The 26,098-nt window shown below is 42.1% G+C and overlaps 1 protein-coding gene across 1 annotated transcript in view; it reads left to right on the plus strand.

The window, feature by feature from the left end:
- LOC117465673 (matrix metalloproteinase-16-like) overlaps window positions 1-25,828 on the plus strand; it is a 59,861-nt gene extending 34,033 nt beyond the window's left edge. The window contains exons 6-11 of the mRNA XM_034108635.2: window positions 3,862-4,023; window positions 8,118-8,335; window positions 15,911-16,049; window positions 19,618-19,768; window positions 20,615-20,730; window positions 23,763-25,828. Coding sequence (XP_033964526.1) covers window positions 3,862-4,023; window positions 8,118-8,335; window positions 15,911-16,049; window positions 19,618-19,768; window positions 20,615-20,730; window positions 23,763-24,097 — 1,121 coding nt within the window. The 3' untranslated portion in view covers window positions 24,098-25,828. The remainder of the gene's footprint in view (window positions 1-3,861; window positions 4,024-8,117; window positions 8,336-15,910; window positions 16,050-19,617; window positions 19,769-20,614; window positions 20,731-23,762) is intronic.
- Window positions 25,829-26,098: the final 270 nt, after the last annotated feature.

Here is a 26,098-nt window from a genome sequence, read left to right on the forward strand (position 1 = left end):
TTAACTTTGCCTGTTTTTCCTACTAAATAATTGGCTTCTACTGTACGTTTTTAACAATACCATAACGATTGATATATCAAATGGATTTTTTGTAGATGGTTGTTATGATTTAAACTCTTATTGATTCTTTTCATTCAGTCCCAAATGTAATTGCAGGATATAATACATTGGTACAATCTTTCAAATACACTGACTAACTGTGCATTGGCTTGCTGTGATGACATGTACAGTAATTATTGTTGATTTGTATAGTGTATTTCAGTCTATGGAGGCCCATTTAGCAGCTTTCCTGTATCCTATGAGTTACATACATAGATCACTAGCAGCTGTCCTGTATCTTATGAGTTACATAGATCACTAGCAGCTGTCCTGTATCTTATGAGTTACATAGATCACTAGCAGCTGTCCTGTATCTTATGAGTTACATAGATCACTAGCAGCTGTCCTGTATCTTATGAGTTACATAGATCACTAGCAGCTGTCCTGTATCTTATGAGTTACATAGATCACTAGCAGCTGTCCTGTATCTTATGAGTTACATACATAGATCACTAGCAGCTGTCCTGTATCTTATGAGTTACATAGATCACTAGCAGCTGTCCTGTATCTTATGAGTTACATAGATCACTAGCAGCTGTCCTGTATCTTATGAGTTACATACATAGATCACTAGCAGCTGTCCTGTATCTTATGAGTTACATACATAGATCACTAGCAGCTGTCCTGTATCTTATGAGTTACATAGATCACTAGCAGCTGTCCTGTATCTTATGAGTTACATAGATCACTAGCAGCTGTCCTGTATCTTATGAGTTACATAGATCACTAGCAGCTGTCCTGTATCTTATGAGTTACATACATAGATCACTAGCAGCTGTCCTGTATCTTATGAGTTACATAGATCACTAGCAGCTGTCCTGTATCTTATGAGTTACATAGATCACTAGCAGCTGTCCTGTATCTTATGAGTTACATAGATCACTAGTAGCTGTCCTGTATCTTATGAGTTACATAGATCACTAGCAGCTGTCCTGTATCTTATGAGTTACATAGATCACTAGCAGCTGTCCTGTATCTTATGAGTTACATAGATCACTAGCAGCTGTCCTGTATCTTATGAGTTACATAGATCACTAGCAGCTGTCCTGTATCTTATGAGTTACATAGATCACTAGCAGCTGTCCTGTATCTTATGAGTTACATAGATCACTAGCAGCTGTCCTGTATCTTATGAGTTACATACATAGATCACTAGCAGCTGTCCTGTATCTTATGAGTTACATAGATCACTAGCAGCTGTCCTGTATCTTATGAGTTACATAGATCACTAGCAGCTGTCCTGTATCTTATGAGTTACATACATAGATCACTAGCAGCTGTCCTGTATCTTATGAGTTACATACATAGATCACTAGCAGCTGTCCTGTATCTTATGAGTTACATAGATCACTAGCAGCTGTCCTGTATCTTATGAGTTACATACATAGATCACTAGCAGCTGTCCTGTATCTTATGAGTTACATACATAGATCACTAGCAGCTGTCCTGTATCTTATGAGTTACATACATACATCACTAGCAGCTGTCCTGTATCTTATGAGTTACATAGATCACTAGCAGCTGTCCTGTATCTTATGAGTTACATACATAGATCACTAGCAGCTGTCCTGTATCTTATGAGTTACATAGATCACTAGCAGCTGTCCTGTATCTTATGAGTTACATACATAGATCACTAGCAGCTGTCCTGTATCTTATGAGTTACATAGATCACTAGCAGCTGTCCTGTATCTTATGAGTTACATAGATCACTAGCAGCTGTCCTGTATCTTATGAGTTACATAGATCACTAGCAGCTGTCCTGTATCTTATGAGTTACATAGATCACTAGCAGCTGTCCTGTATCTTATGAGTTACATACATAGATCACTAGCAGCTGTCCTGTATCTTATGAGTTACATCCATAGATCACTAGCAGCTGTCCTGTATCTTATGAGTTACATACATAGATCACTAGCAGCTGTCCTGTATCTTATGAGTTACATAGATCACTAGCAGCTGTCCTGTATCTTATGAGTTACATAGATCACTAGCAGCTGTCCTGTATCTTATGAGTTACATAGATCACTAGCAGCTGTCCTGTATCTTATGAGTTACATACATAGATCACTAGCAGCTGTCCTGTATCTTATGAGTTACATACATAGATCACTAGCAGCTGTCCTGTATCTTATGAGTTACATAGATCACTAGCAGCTGTCCTGTATCTTATGAGTTACATACATAGATCACTAGCAGCTGTCCTGTATCTTATGAGTTACATAGATCACTAGCAGCTGTCCTGTATCTTATGAGTTACATACATACATCACTAGGCCTAAGAGTTGCTTCTTGCTGCTTTGGCAAGAACCACTCATCCAGACAACTTGTCACTCAACACTGCGCTCCCTTGGGTCCCCAGCAGTACACCAACCGAGGGCCAATTCAATAGGATGCACTATAGTTGAACTAAGACAAACATACATGCAAACAAAGTCTCCTTCCCTTTTTTGTTAGATGCATTGAAGCTTAATTGAAAAGCCTCCATTCACTCCGTATGCATTTCATATTCAAAGGGTCATTCAAAAATGATTCCCCACTGCCTCAGTGCACACAGCAAACACACGCATTTCCTTCAAGAAGTGCTTTAGTAGTTGAATGGGTTCACACCAAAAATACATCGACCTTAAGGAAACCTACTAGTGCCACAGACCATTCTGTAGAAAAGTTGCACAAGCTTGAACTTTTTCAGCACAACCTTGGATAGCAATGTCTGAACTTTAACACTCGTGCAATGGAGGCCTTAATATCACGGACCAACAATTCTACAGTCAAATATCATCAACCAGGTTCCAGTCAGGCCATCTCTTTTAAGAAGTCTGATGCGTAAATTCAAGCATTGTACTGAACCTGCTAGCAAGTGTTCTGAATCACCGTCTGGTTCTGATGATGCGTTATTCATGTGGCAGATTTGCAGCAGATAAGTGCCTCATTTTCGTAGGGAATGCAATGAATAAGTGATGCTATTTTTCATGCCTGTCGAGTCTCTCAGCGTGATAACAAAAAGAGAGAGAAAGGGAAAAACTGAGGAAAGATGGCAGCATCGTTAAAGACAACCTGGATCAAAGAATTTTAGATCTTGTGCATTTGATCAGTCCATTTCCAAATTTCTATCAAAAAGCAGCTCCGTGTCTCCCAAAGTGTGTTGACTTAAAGGAGTGATTCAAATACCCAAAGGTCACAGTTTGCGCTAACATTGCATTCATGAATGGTTAGAAAGACATGAAGTACTGTATTTTAAAACATTAGATGTCTCCTTTGACTCACATAAATAGCTTCCCACAGACAGCCAGTGTACTATAAATTATACATAACTGTAGCAACCCTTATTGTACAATCACGAGTTTCCCAACAATGATGAGTTTCCTTATGGGTTAGATTTGACATATTGGCGATCCCAAACATCCGAACCTAATACAGTTGGGATTGGGTTGGGGCTGTTGGCCACAGTGGGCTTCTGAGTCAAAGGTCAACCCAGTGTAGTCATCGACTTACCACCGCCCGGAGACTAATTACACAGCGTGGGGGGGGATGTGTGTGTATACAATATGAATGTGTTCATATATAGGGGCTGTGTAATGTGTCCCATCAGGGGCTGCAGCCTGCTTCGTAATCCACTCATGAGGTACATACATAGTGGATTATCTATGCTCATACATGTGTTTGGCTACGTAGTGTTGCATCGCCATGGGCTAATTTTGTTGGCTAACCATCAACTGAAACATTTCCCGCTAAAGTCTGTCTGTTTTTTTCTGTTTCTAGGTAACGATTTGTTCCTGGTGGCGGTCCACGAGCTCGGCCACGCGCTGGGCCTCGAGCACTCCAACGACCCCACGGCCATCATGGCTCCTTTCTACCAGTACATGGACACCGACAACTTCAAACTGCCCATGGACGACCTGCTGGGCATCCAGAAGATTTATGGTAAGGCTTCCTGGCTTCATTTAGATGTAGAAACGTACGTTACAAAATAGTAGAACATTTAAATGATGTGTGTAGACGAATGAGAAATAAAGGGATCTGATCCACATTCCTGGTGTGAGTCTCGAGCGGCAGCTTACGAAATCAGCTGGATCTGTCTAATCGATCACAGCAGGCGAGCGTTTCAGCATCAAAGCACCTACACATGTCTCAGTGACACACATTTGGAGTTGTCAAAAGCTGATTGCATTGCTATGTCTGCTCATAAAGCTGATGGAGCTCTGGGGCGGGTGTATCAAAAGTGTGAAATTAAATTTGACTGTCACATATTTATGTAATCATCAGCGTAGTCTTCATTTCTACTCTCTGAGTGGAATTAGTGGCTCAAAGGGAAGGATTTTGCTATGACTTTAATTTAAACATGTTTTTTTACATGTCATTTGTTGTGCAGGAACCCATCATTTTGAGATTCAGGAATTCTTATGTTCATGTTCGCCTCAGTTTGACGTCAAAGTTCAGAAACAACTTGGTTGGAAGTGACAGTATTGTCCCGTACAGCTGCCATGAATGTAAACCAGTCACACTCCGCTGAGATGACTCGGGTCTGTCACATGAATGGCTGCACATACACGCACACACACATACACAAACAAACAAACACACACACACACACACAAAATAACCTGCCATCTGCTTACATGGTCAGGGCATGTCCCTCAGGGAGTGACAGACCTGGGCAAGTGATCAAATCTCTCTTCATCTCCCGCCCTCCCTCAGTCGTACCAAGAGTTGAAGGGCAGGACGAGTGATGGCATCTCCACTATCGGTCTCCTTTTTTTATTTCCAGCAGCAGTTGGCCTCCTTTTCTTCCTCATGGCAATAATGTAAAGGCTTAAATGGGACATTGGTATGAATTAGACGAATTGGTTGTTTGAATAAAGATATATTGAGATTTTATGAGAATGACGGGTGTAGGAGGGGCAATGGATACGGAGACTTTTCATGTAGGACTTTGAGTTGCCGGTAGTGGAAGCCAGGAGGAATCACAGTGAATTATGGGAATAAAAAGGTCAGAAAGGCAAAGGATGTGGAGGTTCGATTCTCAAGTACACTTTTGGACATCTATCTGGACTCATTCTGTTTCTCAGTGCTACCGTTATAGTAGAATCAGAAATACATGATGGATGCATTGATCCTTCAGATTCTCTTACTAAAACCCATAAGTGTTTCTAACTAAACTAAAGTACGTTGTTTTAGTCAAGTATACATAAAAATCAACATATATTACTAACATAATATTTACTACAACATATGCAGGGGCTATACCATAGGGCTATACATGTATGGAACTGCATCATGGGAAATGTAGGATACCATAATAGGGATTAAAACGTAGGCTTTCTCTGATGTATTGTGTTTTTATTATGCAACTGTTGTGTGCTCTTTGATTTGAAGAAAGTCAAACGCTGTGTAACCATGTGTTGACACTCAGACGCTCTTCAGACCTTCAGTCTAACCCAGTGGTTCTCAAACTTTTTTCAATAATGTACCCCCTTTGAAAAAAAAATCAGACACGTACCCTCTGATCAGCGCAAAAAAAATTGTTAGGGAAAAAATGCCTATATAAAGAGGTACAGTACAGCGCTGCACCGTCAGTGTCTGATTTATTGAAACAACAACATTGTAACTGAGAAACACTTAAATGCTACATTTCAAATGTTTAGAATACATCACTAAATTCATGGCAAACCAATTTTATCATCATGCAATAACACTGAGACGACATTAGTTACATTGAACTGATCTTTTTAATAAGTTGTACTTACAATGTAGTGAAACATGGGCTTGTGCTTCACTGAGGATCTTTGTCATTCTGACAGGGAGGCAAACTGCAGTTATTACACTTCGCGTTTTGAAATATGTGTAACTCAGTTTATATAAAACCCACACTGCTCAAACTTCGTTACTTTTCCTAAAATTGGTATATTTATTTATTTATTTATTTATTTTGGGGCGTGGGGAATGAAGAGAAAACAATATATTAGCATTTTATGAGCATGGGATTTTGACCCCTCATATAAACATGCATAATGCTGCGCTATACTTTGCGGCCACACACCGTTGCCAAGCAACGCTTATTGTTTAGGTGTCCTTTGATAAGCAGGCAGTCAAATAATTAACTAGAACTAGCTAGATCTGATAGATTTGGACGAGTGAAGTCTATCCGGACGCGAGAGAGAGATCAGAGATCAGATCAGCTGCTGCCGACGGAGAACACGCAGCTCTGCATGATCACAGCTCCGCCGCTGTGACGGACCGCTGAGTGGAGCAAAACACATTTAGCTAGTTTATATACTCTGGAACTAGCTAAACTAGTTATAAATATACGTATTCTTTACTGTCGGGTCACTTATTACAGGTTCAGCGAGCTGCACGAGACTGACGGGCTGTCAGGAGAGGGAGAGGAAAAGAGAGCACCCCGTTTATTTTTCCCATTTTATTATCCAGAATTACTGTAAACTTTTGAATAAAGTAGTTAATCTACTATTAGTAGTTTGTTTAAATGCATTACTTATGTTGTTTTTTTCATTAACATAAAATAAATCTCACGTACCCCCTGCAGTACTCCAACGTACCCCCATTTGAGAACCACTGGTCTAGACTAATGACTACATTTCATCAAAGGAGTTTGGAGGGTTTCACCACAGCCAATCACCACACCAGCTGAGCTCCGACATGTAGGGCAACTCCCAATTGTTGGGAAAAAAATGTTTTGTGGCTCAAATTAACTCAAAGATCCTAAATCTGCCTGATACCATGTTCCATTATCCTTGCCATGGTTTTCCTATAATACTGCACTGTGTGTACACATTTGTATGTTTGTCTACATGTCCATCTGACTGCGAGTCTTCCCGACGCTTACATAACAGCAGAGCGCTTAGGCTGCGCTAATCTGGGGTGTATTTCAGGGGATTTAATTCAGTCCTGAATGGGATCTCTCGTGTAGACTCGCTGATCAGTTGTGCGAACTGGCTGGTGTCTAACAGAGCAGAGTCCTCTCGTAATCTCTCAATCACACGGGCGTGTTCCCCAGTTAGATGGTTATTTCTTTCTTTGATGGTTCACTTTAGTTTTACTCCTTTAGTTCAACGATTGCTTGTTCAGTTACTTTTAATCCTTTTATAATTTTACTTTTAAATGATTTGTCAACTAATTTAATCATTCATTCATAACTCCTGAATATGTACTGTAGCTTTCAAGGTTATTATTAATACAAGCCAACATTGATACTGTACATGAGGGGGGGAGGGGGGGAGGGGGGGGGGGGTGCTCGTCACATTTCCATGTTTCATGTTGCATCTATTCCTGCATCTCCTGGCCCCAATCAACACATGGAAACTCATATCCTGGTTTTCACAGTTACACTGTTATTCATGTGTTGTCATGTGCTCAAATATTCAGACCAACAACCCACTCGCTTGGCCTCCCTCTACCTCTCTCCTCGCCCTCCTTTTCCCTCTCTATGTTTCCCACTCTCTCTCATGTAAATCATGAAAGTGGAATGACGCCGAGGTTCGTCTTGGCCTCCATTTGGGAGCAGATTTTATTTTGATCACCACAGTAGCCTTTATACATTGATGTCCCATATACGCTTTGTTTCTGTTTTATTCATCTTAACATATCATATTACGCTTTGGAGAGATGAGTCCCTGAACTTGGCAGTGTTATATCCTACCCACTGTTTTTTTTTACCTCTTCTTGTTTTTCCATCTTCTACTGTATCACCATCATTGTCAGTTGAATTACATGTGAAACAAATAGTTTTGCATGCTCAGGTGGCTGCTTGGCTATAAATGGCAAAGCTACTGTATAATGAAAATGGATCACATGGTTCACTTCATCATACCCTGATCAGATCCTGGATTAGTCTTCAATTTCTAACTGTCTTAAATTGGTTGATTTTGGTTTTCCAATATGTTGTTCTTAGGGTATGTAAAGGTTTGGTCGAAATACATCTTCCCACCCTCGTGAAATTCAAACTTGAATATGTGTGTTTTTGATCAAACAATTGAGATATTTGTCTTGGCTTCCTACAGGGCCTCCTGATAAACTTCCCCAGCCCACCATGCCTTTGCCGACAGCACCCCCTCCTCGCTCCCATCCTCCATCAGACCCCCGCAAGCCAGACAGGCAGACGCGACCTCCGAGGCTGCCCCCAGGAGACAGGCCATCCCACCCCAATGCCAAACCCAACATCTGCGATGGGGGCTTCAACACCCTGGGCATACTGAGGAGAGAGATGTTCGTCTTCAAGGTAAGAGAAGAGCCTGCGAAAAAACCTGAGGCATTTTCACTTTCTGTTTGTTCTGAAGAGCCATTTTTAACCCTGGAGCTGTTTTACCCCAAACTTGGATCTCTTAGCTCTCCAAAAGCACAGCAATCAGTCTTTACGGGACAAACCAACTTGCGACACCATGGGTGAAGGATAGAATCATGTGATGTTTACAAACCAACACCATATGCCTTTCTTTTTATAAACTAGGTAGCTAGTAAATGCAACAGAAAATAACTCATCCATTGATTCAGACACATTGAAATGGCCCGCAGGTTTGAAACCCCCCGTGGAGCTGCGAGGATTACCTAATATACAAAGGGTGGGAGCTTTTCTGATAAGCTGCTTCATGGTTTGCATGTGCATGGTGTGCATAATGTGGAAACGGCCCACTTGGATGTGATATAAATTGTTTGGTTGAGTTTTCTACACGTGAGTCGTATAGTGAGTAGATTTGTTAGAGGAGAGACGTTTGAAACTGGTTATGCATGTAGAAGTTTGGTGGACTCTCTTCAATTATCTGAAAACTATTGCCATTTCAGTGCAAATTAAAGCAGCTATGAGCTATGACCAGATTACTTTGTGCCAGTTGAGCAGGAATCTGAACAGCATTGGTATTTTAACAAGAATATAATGTACAGTGTAGCACAGTTATCTCCCAACATATTCAGCCATGTTTTCATTCCTGTGCGAAAGGCAAATGTGCACGTGTCCCTTAATGCATCTGTATCCGTGGTCTAAGCTTGTGAGAAAATGGATACATGCGGCGGTGAGGAATGGAGAAAAACCTTGAGGCAACACAGAGATGTGCTGTGTTCTCCACCGAAAGGAGAGAGAGTGCTTCTCATTCTTTATGTGAGAGTGTCTGTATTTTCTCTGGATATATATAGATAGATTTCAACGGTTAATCAAGGGGCCTGTGGAGCCTGGGGAAACCCCCTTTCTACCCCGTCTCAGAGTGTGTTCTTTAAATACAAAAATAATAAACCCAGCTCGGACACAGAGCTCTAACTTGTGAAGGAATTTCACCAAAATTGTACCCAATATTTACACTGTCTGATATATTTATTTAATGGAAATAAAATGTGCTTGTGACAATAGTCCAAACACAGCCCCTATGTCTCTCTTTGCCTGCAGTGGATGCTCTCACCATTGGATAAAGGGCCTGATCTGACCGAGTGATGAGGATCTTGAGATTTGTGCATAGCTTAGAAACATGAAGGACGTTTATCACTCAGCCAACATTTTAATAATTTTAGGAAGTGAATGATAGTTTGGCTCTAAATACAACACTCGTGTGTCTCTGGGTATGAAATAGAATTTGCGTGCATTGGCGGAACAACAAATTGAGTTGGCAATACTTCAAAGAATAATTTCTGTAGTATTACTATTATTATAAACATGCCAGTCCTTTAACTTGAAATGACCACAACTGATCCCACATGGCTTTGAAGTTGTTCTACCTGTGATCCAAGGCTTTCTTTCACATTAAGAAAATAAAACTGTCTCTTCTCTTTATCTGAATAGTAATCCAGGGAATTTCTCCGACACTAAATACTTTCCTGATGTTAAGAGGCATCTCTTTTGTTCTCGTTTGTGTCCAGCAAGCAGCTTTTTAATGTGCTAATGCAACAGATGAATAGATACAATCACTATTGTTTCATTGGCACTGTGCCTGTACTCTTGCCTTAAGGTTTTCGGGAACCTTCTCCTTGAATTCTTATGTAACTGTATCAAAGATCATACTAAAACCCACAGTCCTGAGGCTCATGCCGAATGAGCATGTGATCCACTGGGGCCACCCACATAAATTAAACGTTCTGCTTGTTACAGCCAGCTTTCCAATTAATACTTGTAATGAAATGTATATAATTAACTTAAGTTATGGGGAAATGAGTTATACAGTATGTATCTTGAAAGATGTGTTGAAATGGAACTTTTTAAGCAACCCACGTGCAAAAGACACGTCTTTAATCCAAATGAAATGCTGGGTTTTTGAATTATGTATGATATGAAACAAAAATATAAATAAAAAATGTGTGCGATACCACTGATGAGTAAAGGGCTTTGATGTATGTGTCTCCTTCCTGGCCTTTGGAAGTAGCACCAGCTCACACATCTTCAAAGGTGTAGATTAGTGAAGGGGCTGACAGAGGGGGATGATTTGTTACAGAACACGTGTAAATGAAGTTTTAAATCCACCATCATTAGAACCACCAGTAACATTATGACTCATAAATGATTTGCTGGCCATAACCTGCGGCTTAGCCAGTGAATCAAATGTGTTTAGGGAAGTGGAATCAATAAGGGATCACTGGTTTGGAAGTGTGTTTCACAGGAGGAGCAGGTGGTTCTAATATTTCTTGATGCTCAGTGATAGTTTTGCCAATTTTCTCCAAGAACTCCGAGGTATCATGTTAATGCCTTGCTTCCTCCTGGCAGATGAAGCTGCCCGACTGTAAAACAGTTGATCTGCAATCCTAATTGGAGAGGGTTGTGTTACTCCAGAGCTTGATATATTCCCTTAAGAGCGTGCTAAGGTCTACGTATTAGACTAAAGACTGATTCAAATGAGGGCTGACAGAATAGGAATGATGTAAAGATCTGGCTTACTTCTAGTTTCATTTCAAGCAGCGTCTCTTGTTGCTGGCATTTAAATAGGTGCTTTTTTCCGTCTTTCTTTCCATTATACGATTGATTATCTTCTTAGTTACTTCATGCTGTAGGTCCATGTCCTAAACAGCAGGACTATACTCACCATCCCTACTTGATTGTTTTGGAAGAGCAGAGTCAAGTCGATGCCAAGTCATTATAGCAGAGATCTCAGCAGTCCCACTGGCCCTGAAGTCCACAGGTGGTCCGGGGTTGTAAAGTAGGTAGGGGTTTAGAGGGAAGACTTAACGAGACTTTGTCTTGTGGAATACACTGAGAGCACTGAAGTTTCCCAAGGAAAGGTTGCATAGATGCTGTTTGAACGTATTACTTTGACTGAGAGTGATTTCTCATGTGGTTTTGATTAATCTTATTTACAAAAATGAACCAAAAGTAAACATCCAAACTCCCCATGTTTGAGAACAAGAGTGGAGCCTGTTGATTTCCAAAAGGGGACATAAGGTAAAGGAAAGCGAGGCAAATGGTCAGTTGGATCTTCACCTCATTAATGCCACATCTCTACCTCTGACACAAGTGTATTCAAGTCTACAGATTTGTACACTTTCTGTACTAGGATTCAACATTCGGCTAGATCTACTTCTGTACTATATACAATGTAAGGTTTTAACAAACTATGCTAGACTATCCAATCCGCGCTGAATTTACGCATCTCACTTAAGAAACCCAAAGCAATTCTATACATGTATTCCTAATACAGCAGGTATTAATACATGTCATTATCAGGTAATACAACTAATAATGGAGAAAATCACACATTAAGTATTGCTCTTCTGTCACGTTGGCGGCCACACAGGAAGAGGCAGAGATATCCTAACTTTTAGCCCCAAGTATGGGTCAAGCTTGGGAAATGTTTAATCCTACGCTTCCCATAATGCAACGCTAAAACGTATTTTTAATAGAACCACTGCCTTCTTTTTCAAACGTCACTCCGCAAAGCCCAAGATGGTATGACTCTAATGACATCATCAGGGTTATTATTCAACTTGGGGAAGCTGCGTCAAAAGCCACAGAAGGCATTATTTAGCTGTTCCGTCTAAACTGAACTGTAAAATCGGTTTAGTGCCCCTTTTACTTCAGTGATAATGTTGCCGTTACAGATGGAGGTAAAAGGTTAATTGTTTTTGTTCTGCCTTTCAAGCATCATGGTTGTAACTCAGACTACTTGGATTATATGAGAGAAAGGAACATCACAAATGCTTTCACAGCTGGAGGAACTATGTCAGGTGACCAGTGGGTTTAATAGGTTTTGTTCCCCACAAAGCTGAGAGGCCTGATTTATTCCAGGCACGTTAATCTACAAAGGCAGGTTAGAGTCATGCTTCTTAAGGTGGTAGTTTACGATCGATCATCTTCCTCTCCGGTGGGGTGACAGAGGGTCGCTTGAGGTTCACGGCGTGTAGATCCAGTGTCACCAGTAAATGCCTCAGTGAAATTACACAGCTACCACTTTTATGGCTGGAGGCACTTCAGGTTCAACTCTCTGTGAACCCTCAAACTGTATGAGACAGAGAATAACTCTTTGGTGTATATGCTTTTCTCAGGCTCATTTTCACTGCCGTATTAAAATGGTACTAGACTGTGACCTCACTTGTACTGTCAGACAGCGAACCAGACAGCAAGACACCAAGAGGACGTTCATTTCCCATCAGGCTTGGAGTGGAGTAAAATATGTGCATACAATCTTCGACCAGCCGACGTTTAGAAGTCTGGATTTGAGTTTGTGGCTCGTTGCCATCTTGTCAGTTTGTTAAGCAAGAAAATCCAAACCAGGCTTTCAAGCCAGACATTCCTGAAGGACATACTCCTTCTATAGTCTAGTATTTTCTTAATGGAACCATTATTCTGGAAATCAATACAAGGTGTTCCAGAGAGTTTACATCCATATACCTAACAGCCATTTGAAGCTAGTGTTCAGTGCAACCTTTACATTAAAGCGTAGATGAAATACAAATTCGGGAAAGCATTGTTTTAGTAATGGTTTCAACCTCTGCTCTCATTTAATATGATGCATGTTGGTTTTAGCAGACCTACAATCAAAGCCCCCTGCACTGCCTACAGTCAGGTATAAAAGAACACATCCTTATCAGTCCAGCTCCACCCTCTTACCAGCCACTGGGAGACCTTGCTTCCTTGATGTGGACAGATTTAGAGCAGAGGATTCGAGGACCCCAGAGGTTGCCTTGCGTTTCTGGATTGGCCACTTGGTCGTTAATGTTGGAGACAAGCTTTGATGCCGACGTCCATTAATGAGAACATTGTGTCCAACGGGGCACTGAGCTGTCCCCTCTTATCAGTGTCTCTCCTCTTTGTATAACTAGGAGGAAAGAATGTTGTTTAAACTTCTTAAGCTGCCATATAAGGATCAAAACTGCGGGTTAAAAAGCCGAGCAATTGCTTATAGTAGGGATGCTCCGATCGATCGGCCGATATTCACTCTCTGCCGATCGATCGGTGCTCTAAAGGCCGATTAGGAGAGCCGATCACATGACGTAAAATACATGAGACTTTTCTCTGTGCGCGGCAAAAATGGCTTCACCGGTCTGGCAGTATTTGAAGGTGTCCGAAAATGACAATAAAATAGCGGTATGCAACGTGTGTGAAGCAGAAATCCTGCTGCTCCGCCCGCTGTGACGGACCGGTGAGCGGAGCAACACACACAATAAGAGTTAACCCACTTAGCTATTTTATCTGCCTCTGGAACTAGCTAAACTAGTTATACATATATGTATTCTTCACTGTCACTCAATACGGGATCAGTGAGCTGCATGAGACGATACTGATTCCGGCGATCGGCCCCAAAATTGGCGATCGGAGCATCCCTAGCTTATAGCTTAAGCTTGAAGAGACTATATAGTAGCTTCGAGTTGAGAAAACACAACAACAACAACAACAACAACAACAACTCCTCTGCAGTCCTTTTCCTCAGTAAAAGGTGATTGTGTAAAGCAATACTGATGGTCGATGTGTTCTCAGGCTTCAACCTCAATCCTCCACACCTCTGAATTATTTACACCTGCTGTCTTCTCTCTGTCAACCATGTGTGTGCGTCACATTAGCCGAGTGAGGGGTGAGCGACACGGCCATCGTAACACCGCTGCCTGTCATATTCTCGCCTCTTCACTCATACGAACACACACATGGCGGCCGCAGATGCTCACCGGGGACCAACCTGAATGGCGCCTGGTTTGAGGTTATAAAATAAAATGAGAAAAAGCGAGGATTTTTGAGAAATAGATGAACAGTATAGCAGAAGTCAGGTAAATCCTTGCGTCTGATTGGCTCTTCCTCTCTGAATATTATTGTGATTAATAATGTGAACAATTGGTAGTGGCTCTTTAAGTATACTTCTAATGAGTATCTGAAAAAGGTATTCTTCTCTTTTGGCAAAAACATCTCTTTAATTTCTAAAATGTTATCTCAATGTGTTTCTCTTGTAGTCAATATCCATCTTTTGTGGTCATTATGGACTCTCTGTAGTGATTTGGAGTTTCTTTCAGTCATTTGATTGACTTTCAACAAGTAATCCATGACCTAAATGTCATAAACCTACATTTGTAATTATTCTAGACATTTGTGTTATTGCAAAGCTGAAATCTCCTAAAGGTGGAGCCCGGGCTGGTCGGGCATTCAGGTGGAAGAAGGAACATTCTTGCTTTATACATTCAAAATGAATTCTAATGGGTCCAATTTCACAGTTGTATCTGTTTCCAATTACTGGCCGGGCCATGTACAGTGGAAATGAACAATTGAATTCCATGGAGGCAGTAGGTATACAGACGGAAAAGAAGAGGAGGAATTGGAATGAGGGACAAGGGGAAATGAAAAGAAAGAGGAGGAAGAGTCCAGGGAGAGAGGAGAGTCCCAGAGAAACAATTGGATTAGACACAGAGAGAGAGAGAGAAGGAGAGAACTGAGGTTTGATAAATGGCCTGTTTATTCAGCTTTCACTGTGAGTGAGGCGGGTAGGGATGATGTGTTGTCTCCCCTCTCTCTGTCTCTGCGTCCCTCGCTATGAAGTCAGGCTTTCTGGCCATCCAATACCCAATTGGCCGTTTATTGCCAAAGGGTGGGACATCTCTCGGCTTTCTAATGGCTTTCACAGCTGGGCCTCCCCTCGCCTCTCTTCAAGTTTCATCCAACATCAGAAAGACACACCTTCCACTTGGCTGCGCTCACGTCTCCCCTTCCCCACACTCCCTCTGAAGGAAATCAGAGACCCTTGGCTTCTCATAAAGCTCCTGGCGATCCCTCTGCCCCCGTTCCTTGATGGATTTCCCAGTACGTTCTGCGTGCGTAGCGGCAGCCTCGCGGGCTTTCCTCAGCAACCTGAGAAAGTAAACGCGGATCTTAAAGCCGTCGGAGATATCACAGCGGCAGCTTGAAGTGGTCGTCGCCAGCAGCCGTGAAAGTGAGGAGCTGGCCTCAACTCACCTCCATCAGATGTTCTAATTCACAGAATGTCGCGTCCCTACAGAAACAGTCTGTTAGGATGGCCACTATATCACACATCTCGTCTGCTCCTCTCAGGAACTCAAGATTCTCACTTTTCATGACACCGACTTCTCTCAAATATGTTACTAAAAGATACTTTCAGGTAATTGGAATATTCCAGAGCACTTGCCTACTTTAAAGTGAAATCACAGTTTCATTCTGTTAATCAAATCTTCATCCCCTTAAGTGTATCGCTCGCAGAGGTCAATTCTAAATTTCAATTCAGGTTTTGGGGTACCAAATTATGGAATGCTTTTCCCCACCCCACTGTTCCCCTATAACACATGATACCAAGTGCAGAATGTATTATACACTTTTACTTTGTTCAGGGCCGTTTGTTGTTGGGTTTGATCGTGCTTGTTTTTCCTAACAGCGTCCTTTCGTCTCTTTCAGGATCACTGGTTTTGGCGGGTGAGAGATAACTCGGTGATGCCGGGGTACCCCATGCTCATCAGTGTTTTCTGGAGGGGCCTGCCGGCTAAGATAGACGCCGTTTACGAGAACAGCGAGGGAAGGTTCGTCTTCTTCAAAGGTAACCATCATCACTGTTGTCATAGTGCGTCTGTGTAAAGCTCTTTGTCAAGCTTTGATCTCTGATTTCATTCATTTCAGCCCAAAAACACATTTTGTACAAAAGTATGTCTTTAATATTCAGGCGTGTCCGTACAAAGGAACACACTTTTTTAAAAATCTTTAATCGCTGCTGTATGTTCACTCAAAGAAGTGCCTTGATCTTATCCGTGTGAGAGTTCAACATAAATCTGTAGAAGATGAATGCAATGTTTTGCCCACTGAATCCACCATAATCTGCTGCTAGATATGTTTTAGTTTAAATCTCCAACTGTAGCTAAACATGATTAAAATACATGGAAATCACTGTCAGGGTCAAAGAGCTTCTCTACTCACTGTCTGATATAGTCTACAGTTAATTTTAAACCTCTGAAGAGATTTGTCAACATTCAAATCCACACTAACTATGTCTAAATCCAAAAGCCACCACTATTTCCAAACCGTCCAGAGAAAGAAACAGAAGGCGAGTGTGTTGATGAAAGGAGAGGTTAGCGATGAAGGTCAGCTGAGATAAAACGACAAATCTCCTCTCCGACATGTTTCTATTTTCAACAACAACCATTTCCTGGCAGCCCTGCTGGCCTCGCGAGCGCCGCAATCTCGCCACGTTTGAATGCGGAGCTTTATCCTCCAACAACCTGCTCTCTTCCCCTTTGGTGGGTAGCAACAGGATTGCGCACAGATTTAGAAAACTTCTACTAACAGAATGCTATTTTTCATTTGAACACGCACAGCTGATTTCCCAGAAGGCCTTATTCTGTCTGTCTGTCTGTCCCCATTTGGAACAAAACATTAGTAAGAAACTCGGTCATGATACTAATGCAGGTCCTCGTCTAATAGCGCCTCGTCTGATGAATTCTCCTGAAGTCAAATGCACAGATGGAGGCTTCAGAGTGTACTTTCAGAGTCATGGCTGAGACACTGATTAGCTCAGCGATGTTCAGCCATCACAGAGCAGGTCAGTGAGCAGACACCACTGGCTTTCATTAGAAATAGATTCAGCATGTGTTCTTCATTCCTCCAGTCCAGACTTCTGCGCATTCTGAGGCTGTGTTGCCTGTTTCCAGATCTTAAAGTAAGAAGGTGTAGTTGACTTTTAAAAACCATAGAATCAAGATATTCCATTATCCTCCATCGCAAAGTAAGAGGTTGCATTTCCAACTACAATCAAGTTAATCAAACAACATTGTCTATCAAGGTTTCTTAACGGCACCCTACACATGCAGTAAGATCTATATGTCTTAATGTATTTCCCCTCAAGAGGCAGGATCCAATCAGAGCCTGATTGCTGCCTTTTCGTGTCGAAGAACAGACAGTTTCATTTACCTCCTGCAGACATGTCTGAGAGCGTGTTCCTTAGGATTAGAGCTAGACGATTCATCAGCAGGTCCCAAACGTCTGCAGACATATGCTTATTGCACATTTATAACTATTCTATATTGTGAACTTAAAATGCAGAAACGGCGGACGGAGAACTATCAAGCGTATATCAAGAACAGATTCATTCTATAATAATAACGTCGCCAAATACATTGCTATCAACAATACTGACTATTTCTGTGATATTTTAGATCACATTTCGTGTCACATTGATTTTACATAATAGTTTCACTACACACACGTGTGTTTCATTTGGCTGTATGTTTGTGTGTGGCCTGCTTATGGAGGAGGAGTCTCTTTTTAGATCAGACCTTCATCCTACAGTACATATCCCTCTTCATACAGTGTTGAGGGCAGGCGGGGGATTGGTGGTTCACTGAAGCAGACGCTGCCACTACATCAAAGCTGCCCTCACTGCTCTGAAGATGAAGCCAGACTTTTATGTGGAGGGCAAAAAGAGTCAACTCCACTTTTTCTTTTTTACAACAAGAAGATAAAGTTTGGAGAGCTTTTTTAGTTTTTCCTGAATCAAGTCGAACTTTTGTGGCTGGGATAATCTGAGGGTGTGTGTGTGTGTGTGTGTGTGTGTGTGTGTGTGTGTGTGTGTGTGTGTGTGTGTGTGTGTGTGTGTGTGTGTGTGTGTGTGTGTGTGTGTGTGTGTGTGTGTGTGTGTGTGTGTGTGTGTGTGTGTGTGTGTGTGTGTGTGTGTGTGTGTGTGTGTGTGTGTGTGTGTGTGTGTGTGTGTGTGTGTGTGTGTGTGTGTGTGTGTGTGTGTGTGTGTGTGTGTGTGTGTGTGTGTGTGTGTGTGTGTGTGTGTGTGTGTGTGTGTGTGTGTGTGTGTGTGTGTGTGTGTGTCGGGGCCAGAGGAAGTGTGACCCAGATTGAGTACAGTGAAGGAGAGAGGTGAAATGACAGGAAGAGGCCACTGCAGGTCTCTCCTCTCCACTTACATTCAGCCGTCCTATCTCTCCATCTATAAATCTCCCTTCTTCCACTTAGCCTTATAGAGTAAACACTGTCTGAAGGCTAAATGTCAGATTTGTGGTCTTTATGAGGCTAAAGCATGAGTGCCGGGATTAAGGGGGCTTTATTTCACACTCTTTTCCTGCCATTCATGTAGAGGAAAATGTAATGTAAAACCTGATTTGTTAAATAGTTGCTAATTGAAAACATACACGTATCTTTCAGACGTTTCATGTTCTCTCTGCTCATCTTTACTTCAACAAAGCTTACATAAAAGAGAAAGGGCCAGATTTATATTTTGTCATAGCTGAGAACGTTTGTACAGATTTGATCACATCCATAGTCTTTGTGATGAATATTGTTTCCACTCTATGGAATAATGAATGTTGACAGGCTGAAGCCTCATTTAATTGATTAATGAAATGGAATGGTCTGAAAGGATAATGATTTAAAGTAGAGTCTTTGTGACACCATTCGACTCGACATTCTTAGTTGATCTGCTCTAACTTCGTCATTCCACCTCTTCAACTTCCTCCTCTCTTGCGACATACTTCTCTTCCCATCACCCCCCACCCACTTCCTGTCGGAACACCCTACGCCTCCACTAGTGACGCAAAAAAGCACTTCCTGGGGTCACACTGTGTCAGAATTGGTCTGTTTAACCCTAAACACTTCCGGAAGAGAAAGAGGGTCAAACAAAAAATTGTAAAATGTAGAAAAATAAAAACGCGTGACATGTTTTTCAGATTTTAAGCAGAGAGTCCTCCACAATCTTCTTTAAGTTCATGCATTTGTTTTGATGCTTGGGGCTCGGAAACATTCTTTTAAATATTGTAATCTGTCTCTGGTCGCACATTTTCCCATGAGGGTCGTTGCCATTTCTTTTTTCTCAGCCGGGTGTTAACAGCTCCGTTTGCTAATGCTCAAAAGTTCCCAGAGTTCCTTGAGGCAAGGGCAAGGAGAGCTTGTCACGACGTGTGTCCTATTTTAAATTAGCAGAACATCAACTTCAAAAAGAGTAATACAAGGCAACAGGTTATTGCCTGCCATTTGTTACCAGGCTTGTATCTGTCCTTGTAAATCTGCCCTTCTCCGTGTTTTGCTCCTGGAGGGTAATCACAGCTGTTTTCTTGTCCTTCTTCATCTCATTTCTTTCCCCCTTCCTCTTCCTCTTCCTTGGTGTGCAGGGAAGCAGTTCTGGGTGTTTAAGGACACGGTGTTGCAGGCTGGATACCCCAAGGACATCGCCCAGTTCGGACACGGCATGCCGGCCCAGAGCATCGAGACGGCCGTGTGGTGGGAGGACGTGGCCAAGACCTACTTCTTCAAAGGGGACAGGTGGGTGCAACGAGGAAGTGCTAGGGCTGCACAACTTGGTAAAAAATAACTCGTAGTGATTTTCTTTTTAATGTAATAGATAGATGATTCAGGACATTAGAGGGAATGATCTTTTTTTAAACATTATTTACGAGATAAGTATATCAAAGTTATCATGGCGGGTTTTTTCTGATCTTTACACATTTGTATTGAATCTGTAGAATAGTGTTTGTAGGCCGGGACGTCTCTGCGACGCCTAATGAATTAATATACATTTATACTTTAGCAAATATTGTGCTTATTGCAATTTCCATTCCAAGAGAAACTCGGAATTTTAGATTGTAGCCTTTGCACAAACCTATATAATAATAATAATAATAATTCCTTATATTTATTATAGCGCTTTTCCAGTGCTCAAAGCGCTTTACAAATACACATTACACATATTCAAGTTCAGGTGAAGTGTCTTGCCCAAGGACACAACGGCTTTATAGATATATATATATATACATATAGCACACTACAGGAAAGGAAAAACCACAAAAAGCATAATAGGGCCTCTTTAAGTTAGAAAAAAACACTTTCTATCGAAGCGGATTCACTTTTTTCAGAAAATAAATTGACCATTTGGGGATTTGATAATGGGAGTGGAGATCTTACATGTAGTGTTAGTCAAGGTCGCTGCATGTGATTGATAATTAGCATTGCATTATGAAGTTGGAAGGCGAAAAAAAAGAACAGTTTGACATCTGGTGTTACGATACAACACATGAAATAAAGGACCATCTGTTGTCACCTATTCCCTCTGCCTGCATAGAGATACTGCCTGCTTTGTCTTCCCGCTGCTCATCATTTGTTTCCCTTTAGGTACTGGCGTTACAATGAGGAAATGAGAACCATGGACCCCGGCTACCCAAAGCCTGTGACAGTGTGGAGAGGTGTGCCTGATTCGCCACAGGGGGCCTTCGTGGACAAAGCCAATGGTACGAGTTGTCCTGCCTGATACTCTGCTTTGGCATAACAGCGCGCTACGTGTGCCAGCAGCATTGATTTCAGCCGGTCACTGGCACACGCTGCATGGGACGTAATCCAGGGTAGCATTGATTGAAATGTGCCCCAGTTATTATACTGAGGTTTAGTGGGTGGCACGCTTCCATACACGCCATATCAGGAGCAAACAGACCGATAGTGCTTGTGTACAGCATGAAAAGAGGTCCGTTTTTATTGTTTCACGAGCACAATGTTCCAAAATCAGTCCATCCTGCTCCATGAGACCCAGTTGGAGCAGGATTGTGGAAAGCAGAAAGGACAAGACCACCGCTGAGCCCTCATTCCGGTTTCAGCCAGTTGGTCCTCGCCAAGGGTGGGGGAGGCGGGATTTAAAAATCTCAAACACCTCTCCCATAGGCCAGCCTGACAGTGTGAAGACGTGAAAAGCTTTTTCCATTGGATGATAATGCCAGGTGGGCTCGGGCCTGGTCTTGGCATCGCCTGGGTTGGAAAAAGCAGGGCAGGTGGTGCTGAGGCTCGGCCATCTGTGCTGTGGATCTGATGCCAGATCAGTGGCCGGGCGTGTCCAGGTGGAGCGGGCATCAAGCGAAGCATGAAGGGTGGGGAGGACGTGTGCATCTCATATATATAAGAATGGTTCGGCCTGGTGTTGTTTGGCGGGCTATCTGTTTGCAGACAGTGTGTCAAGTGGCACGCTCATGACTTTGACCCAGATAACAGGCGTAATTGAGTTTGATGACGATGGAGTGTGAACATGTTGCCCGAGGCAATGAAGACCTGTCTCTGACCCACAGAGCTCACCTCTCACCCCCCCTCCCTTCTCTCTCCCTCTCCTAATATTCATGCTCAACATGTATCTGTTGCTTCATCTGGATCTCTCAGTCTCGCAATAACTGCACTTCATTTGAGTTCAATGCAGGAGAAAAGTGTTGCCACTTTATGTCTGAATGCTAAGTATATAGCTTAGCATGCCATGAAGCCACATTTGTACAACAACAGAAATGTAAAAACAATGAGTAACTATTTGAAGAACAGGACTCCAGGAAATACTTATTGCTTACTTTTAGGAGAAACGCGTGTTACTCAAAAGTCACCACAAGACACAATTTAAAAGATAAAATACTTAAATGTGTGAGTTTTCTATAGACAATGCCACGGTGTATAAGAGTTTCCCCATGCCTCCAGTCTTTAAGCGACGCTAATTTTGCTATTGGCGTAGCTGATCGATTCCTGGCTCAAACTACTTTTGGCAGGAAAGCTAGAATGTGTTTTTCCCAAAATGATATGAGAGGTTTCCTACTGCTCATAGTCAGCTGAAAGATGTCTGTTGTATTGGCATTCAGTCGTTCTCACAAAGTCATACAAGAGGACGTATTTGAGCACTTCCTCTTCCTTCATGCCGTTTGATCATGTCCTCCCCTTCCAGATGAATCTTTTAAAGCTTCGTTCTGGGCTCCCTCGCCTCATCCCCTCACAAGTGATTTAAAGAAGACCTGGCTTTCACAATAGCCATCTTACCATCTAACTGGAAATCTAGAAATACCTAGCCTATTTTTCCCAGAGAAGAAGCCTGTGCATTAATAATAAATAGTGAGAACACGGTGTTAAAGGGGCCAGCCAGGAGGAGGAGAGCTTGAGAACCTGCCAGGCCGTCATGCTCAGTTTTACACCGACTATATTCTCACAACCAGGGACACATTTAACATTTGGCACAGTAGGAGTCGTCATGTCAAGGTGTTTTAAATATAATGCTATTCTTGATTTTGTTGTATCACAATTTATTTTGTGTCACAATGTCTGCCGGAATGGGTTTGTGAATAATATTTGTCGTCATTTGAATTTCTCTCGACACAAAGTATTTTCTCCTCTAGGGGAGAGCATGCAAAATAAACACTGACTCACTGTGTAAGTGAACTAATGAACTTGTGTGACATCGGGACAATTGCCGCCCCAAAACAATGCTCACTCTTTGGAGAAAGCACCAGTCATGGCTCTGGATGACTTGTTGTTGTGTGATATGAGCTGTGGGCTCTGGCTCCTGCCTGGGTGTGTCTCCTCCTTTATGACCTGATGTAATGAGTCCCGAGGGACAGGCAGAGACACCTCAGCTGAACAATGGAGCTGAAATGGAAACACTACAAAAAACAATTGTCGGAGGTGCTCTCTCTCACAGCACAGGCAGGTTATTGTCACTTAGGTTTCAGTTCCATCTCTATTTGTTCTGTTCGGTATTGTCATTACAAAGAAGATGCTCCTCTTGGATTGAAAGTGAGCTGCACTTTGTCCTGAGTGGCTCACATAGTGTACGAACAACCTTCTACACAGAAAGTCATTATATCAAAAGATTCTAGGAATAATGTCATTGTGTTTTTGTCAACACTGGTGGGATATACTTGGCACTAGTTTATTTGTACACATTATCTTATAGGATGCTTTGTCACAGGTGAAACTACTGAACTATATTATAATACATATATAAATAATAGCTATTTTAGATACAATCATTTGCCACATCATTGAAATGCTGCTTTAATGTTACTGTAGCCGTAATCGGGCTCAAATCATATAATGTATAAGCCTTTTAAATGTCAATTCTGCAGCAAGTACATTTTGCTAACACAAATGATGCCCTTTTACTTTAGTAAAGTGTAGTATGCACTTTTGAAATGAAGTTTTAAAACATGGATATATGTACTTTTACGGAAAACAAATCCAACTTACATAGATATTTATATCTTCCGCCAATAAGGCAAATTCAACTGTTAATCTTTCCATCACTTTATCCAGTTTATTTCAAAGAGCTGGGATGGCTTGTTGTCCAGTTATCGCTTGATTTGAATGTATTTAAATATGTGCTGAAAGAGCAGCAATAAACACACCCTGTAAAGCTTGTTGCTGATTTTAAAAGTGTTCACCAAGTTGTTCCAGTACACTTTGACGCTTAAGGAGAAACTGACATTAAACAATGGAATGTTCTCACATGTCCTCTCTTTGTTTCCTCCAGGTTACACCTACTTCTACAAGGGTAAGGAGTACTGGAAGTTCAACAACCACTTCCTGCGGGTGGAGCCGGGCTACCCGCGCTCCATCCTCAAAGACTTCATGGGCTGCGACCTGATGCCCGTCGACCCCGCCCGGCCGCCGGCTGACGACGGCACCTCGGACGTGGTGATCGAGCTGGACAACGAGGCCAACGCGGTGAAGGCCATCGCCATCGTCATCCCCTGCGTGCTGGCCCTCTGCCTGCTGGTGCTGGTCTACACCGTGGTGCAGTTCAAGAGGAAGGGCACGCCGCGCCACATACTGTACTGCAAGCGCTCCATGCAGGAGTGGGTGTAGGCCGAGGGAGGACAGCCCCACCTCTCACTAAGGAGGACAGTGGACTTTGGACTTCTTTAGTGACAGCCACGCCTCCTCCTTTCGGCTGATCTGATACTTTTGTTCAGAAACAGGCGGCCCCTCGTGCATAGGTGACCCCAGGACTGAAAGCTGACTCCGCTCACCTCCGCCTTTTTAACAAACAGAGGGGACAGCTTGTGGGGATCTTCTTTGCTTGGAATGACAGTAAAAAAAAGAGGGGCGGTATCACTTTGTATCTCAGAAACTTGACTTCCTATCCCATAACTCTTTGTATTTCTTTGCCGACTGCTCTTAACCAGAACGAGGACGCACTCTTCCCGCAGGGCGCTGCATTGTCATCTGTCATATCAGGCTGTTGATGAAACAGCAGTTTTATATTTTCTGATCTCGGTGCCCCCTTCGCTTCATACTGTGCTCAAAAGATAAACTGTCGGATACACACGAATTAATCACGTTACCAATCTTACATCTTTTATTTTGTTCAATTCATTTAATGAGGTCCTCACTGTTCCCTTTAACACGCTCCTGAGAAAGAGACCAAACGAAACCAAATAATCAATTTCTCTCCAAAGAGGATCACTTTCTTTGTTCCATCTCAGCTCATCCTCCCTTCCCTTCTCTGGATCTTTGCAGCGATTAAGAGTCGGGGAGCTCTGACTGTTTGTTTGAGACACAGGGGCCAAATTATTCTGCAATATTTTAACTCGCCTTAATTATACATCATAATACTTGTGATCGGTTTTGCTGTTTCTTGGACTTTCATTTTTTTTATTTTGTATACCGCTTTTGTTTGTTTGTAAAAGAACTTAATTGAGCGCTTCTTGTGATTGGTATTTTATGTTTTTTATTACATTACCCAGAGTTCTCAGCACTGGCTTGCTGAGCCGTTCTGGACAGATATACAGTAGCTCAGCCTGTATTGAGAGTAATGTATTGTATCGTAACAAAAGATGTCTGAAGGTTCTGGAGTAAAGCCACTATTTTTTATGTGTTAAAATATTTGTTAATCATTTCCATACAACAGAAATCAGGCGCATCGTGAGCCTGAGAGCTTGTTACTGGATTTTCTTTTGTCCTCGGCCCATATTCCCCTCAGTTTAAAGAAGTGTGCATCCAAAATGGTCATTCTGAATGGTTATTTGTGAATGGACAGACCATTTTTTTTTTGTAATCCTGTTGACTGCCTTGTTGAGAGAGCTTACAGTTCCCAGAATGCTCTTTGTCTCCTGACTGAGGACCCACAAAGTGAGACACCAAGTCATGATCAGTGCCTGTGTCAACGTGCATGCAAGCATTTACTGTACATCCAACCAGTTCTGCTCAACGTGGCTTCAGAACCCCTCAAAACCCGAGGAGGAGGTTTGTCTTGAAAATACTGTTTGAATTTATTTTTGTACATTTTAAGTGTACCCCAACATCCCCTCCCCATGTACAATTAAATCAGAGAAACACCTTTAAAAGATGAAAGTGGTACATCTGGGGAATTGGCTAATCAAATTGGCTTCAGCAAACTTTAAGTGTCCTCGCTGTCATGGCGCAGTCTTTGAATGTGTGTCTGTTTTCATGATCACATACTAGTTTTTCTTTATTTTCCTGTTTTCTGGTAAAAAAACAAATTGGACATCTCACAATGACTTCTTTGTGTAAGACTTTGGGACACCGGAGAAACGTGTCCTGACAGAATGAATAAATTGATCAATATATGATTAAGAGCTGCCTTTGGACTCTTTGCTCATCTTTTAATGTGCACATGTGTTCAATGCTGTCTCTGTATGTGTTCCCCACAACTGATTCTACTGAGTGTTTCTGAACCCCTTAGATTATGTTAACCCTACGGTTAAAGGGGCCACATTATGCCTTTAGGGGTTCCCTTTCCTGTAGTGTGTTCTATAGGTTTCTGTGCATGTAAATGGTCTGCAAAGGCTAAAATCCCTGTGTTCCCTCCAGAGGTTTTATTACACAAACATGGGATTTCAGTTG

Source organism: Pseudochaenichthys georgianus, chromosome 20 (assembly GCF_902827115.2).
Source record: "Pseudochaenichthys georgianus chromosome 20, fPseGeo1.2, whole genome shotgun sequence".
Classification (NCBI taxonomy): Eukaryota; Metazoa; Chordata; class Actinopteri; order Perciformes; family Channichthyidae; genus Pseudochaenichthys; species Pseudochaenichthys georgianus.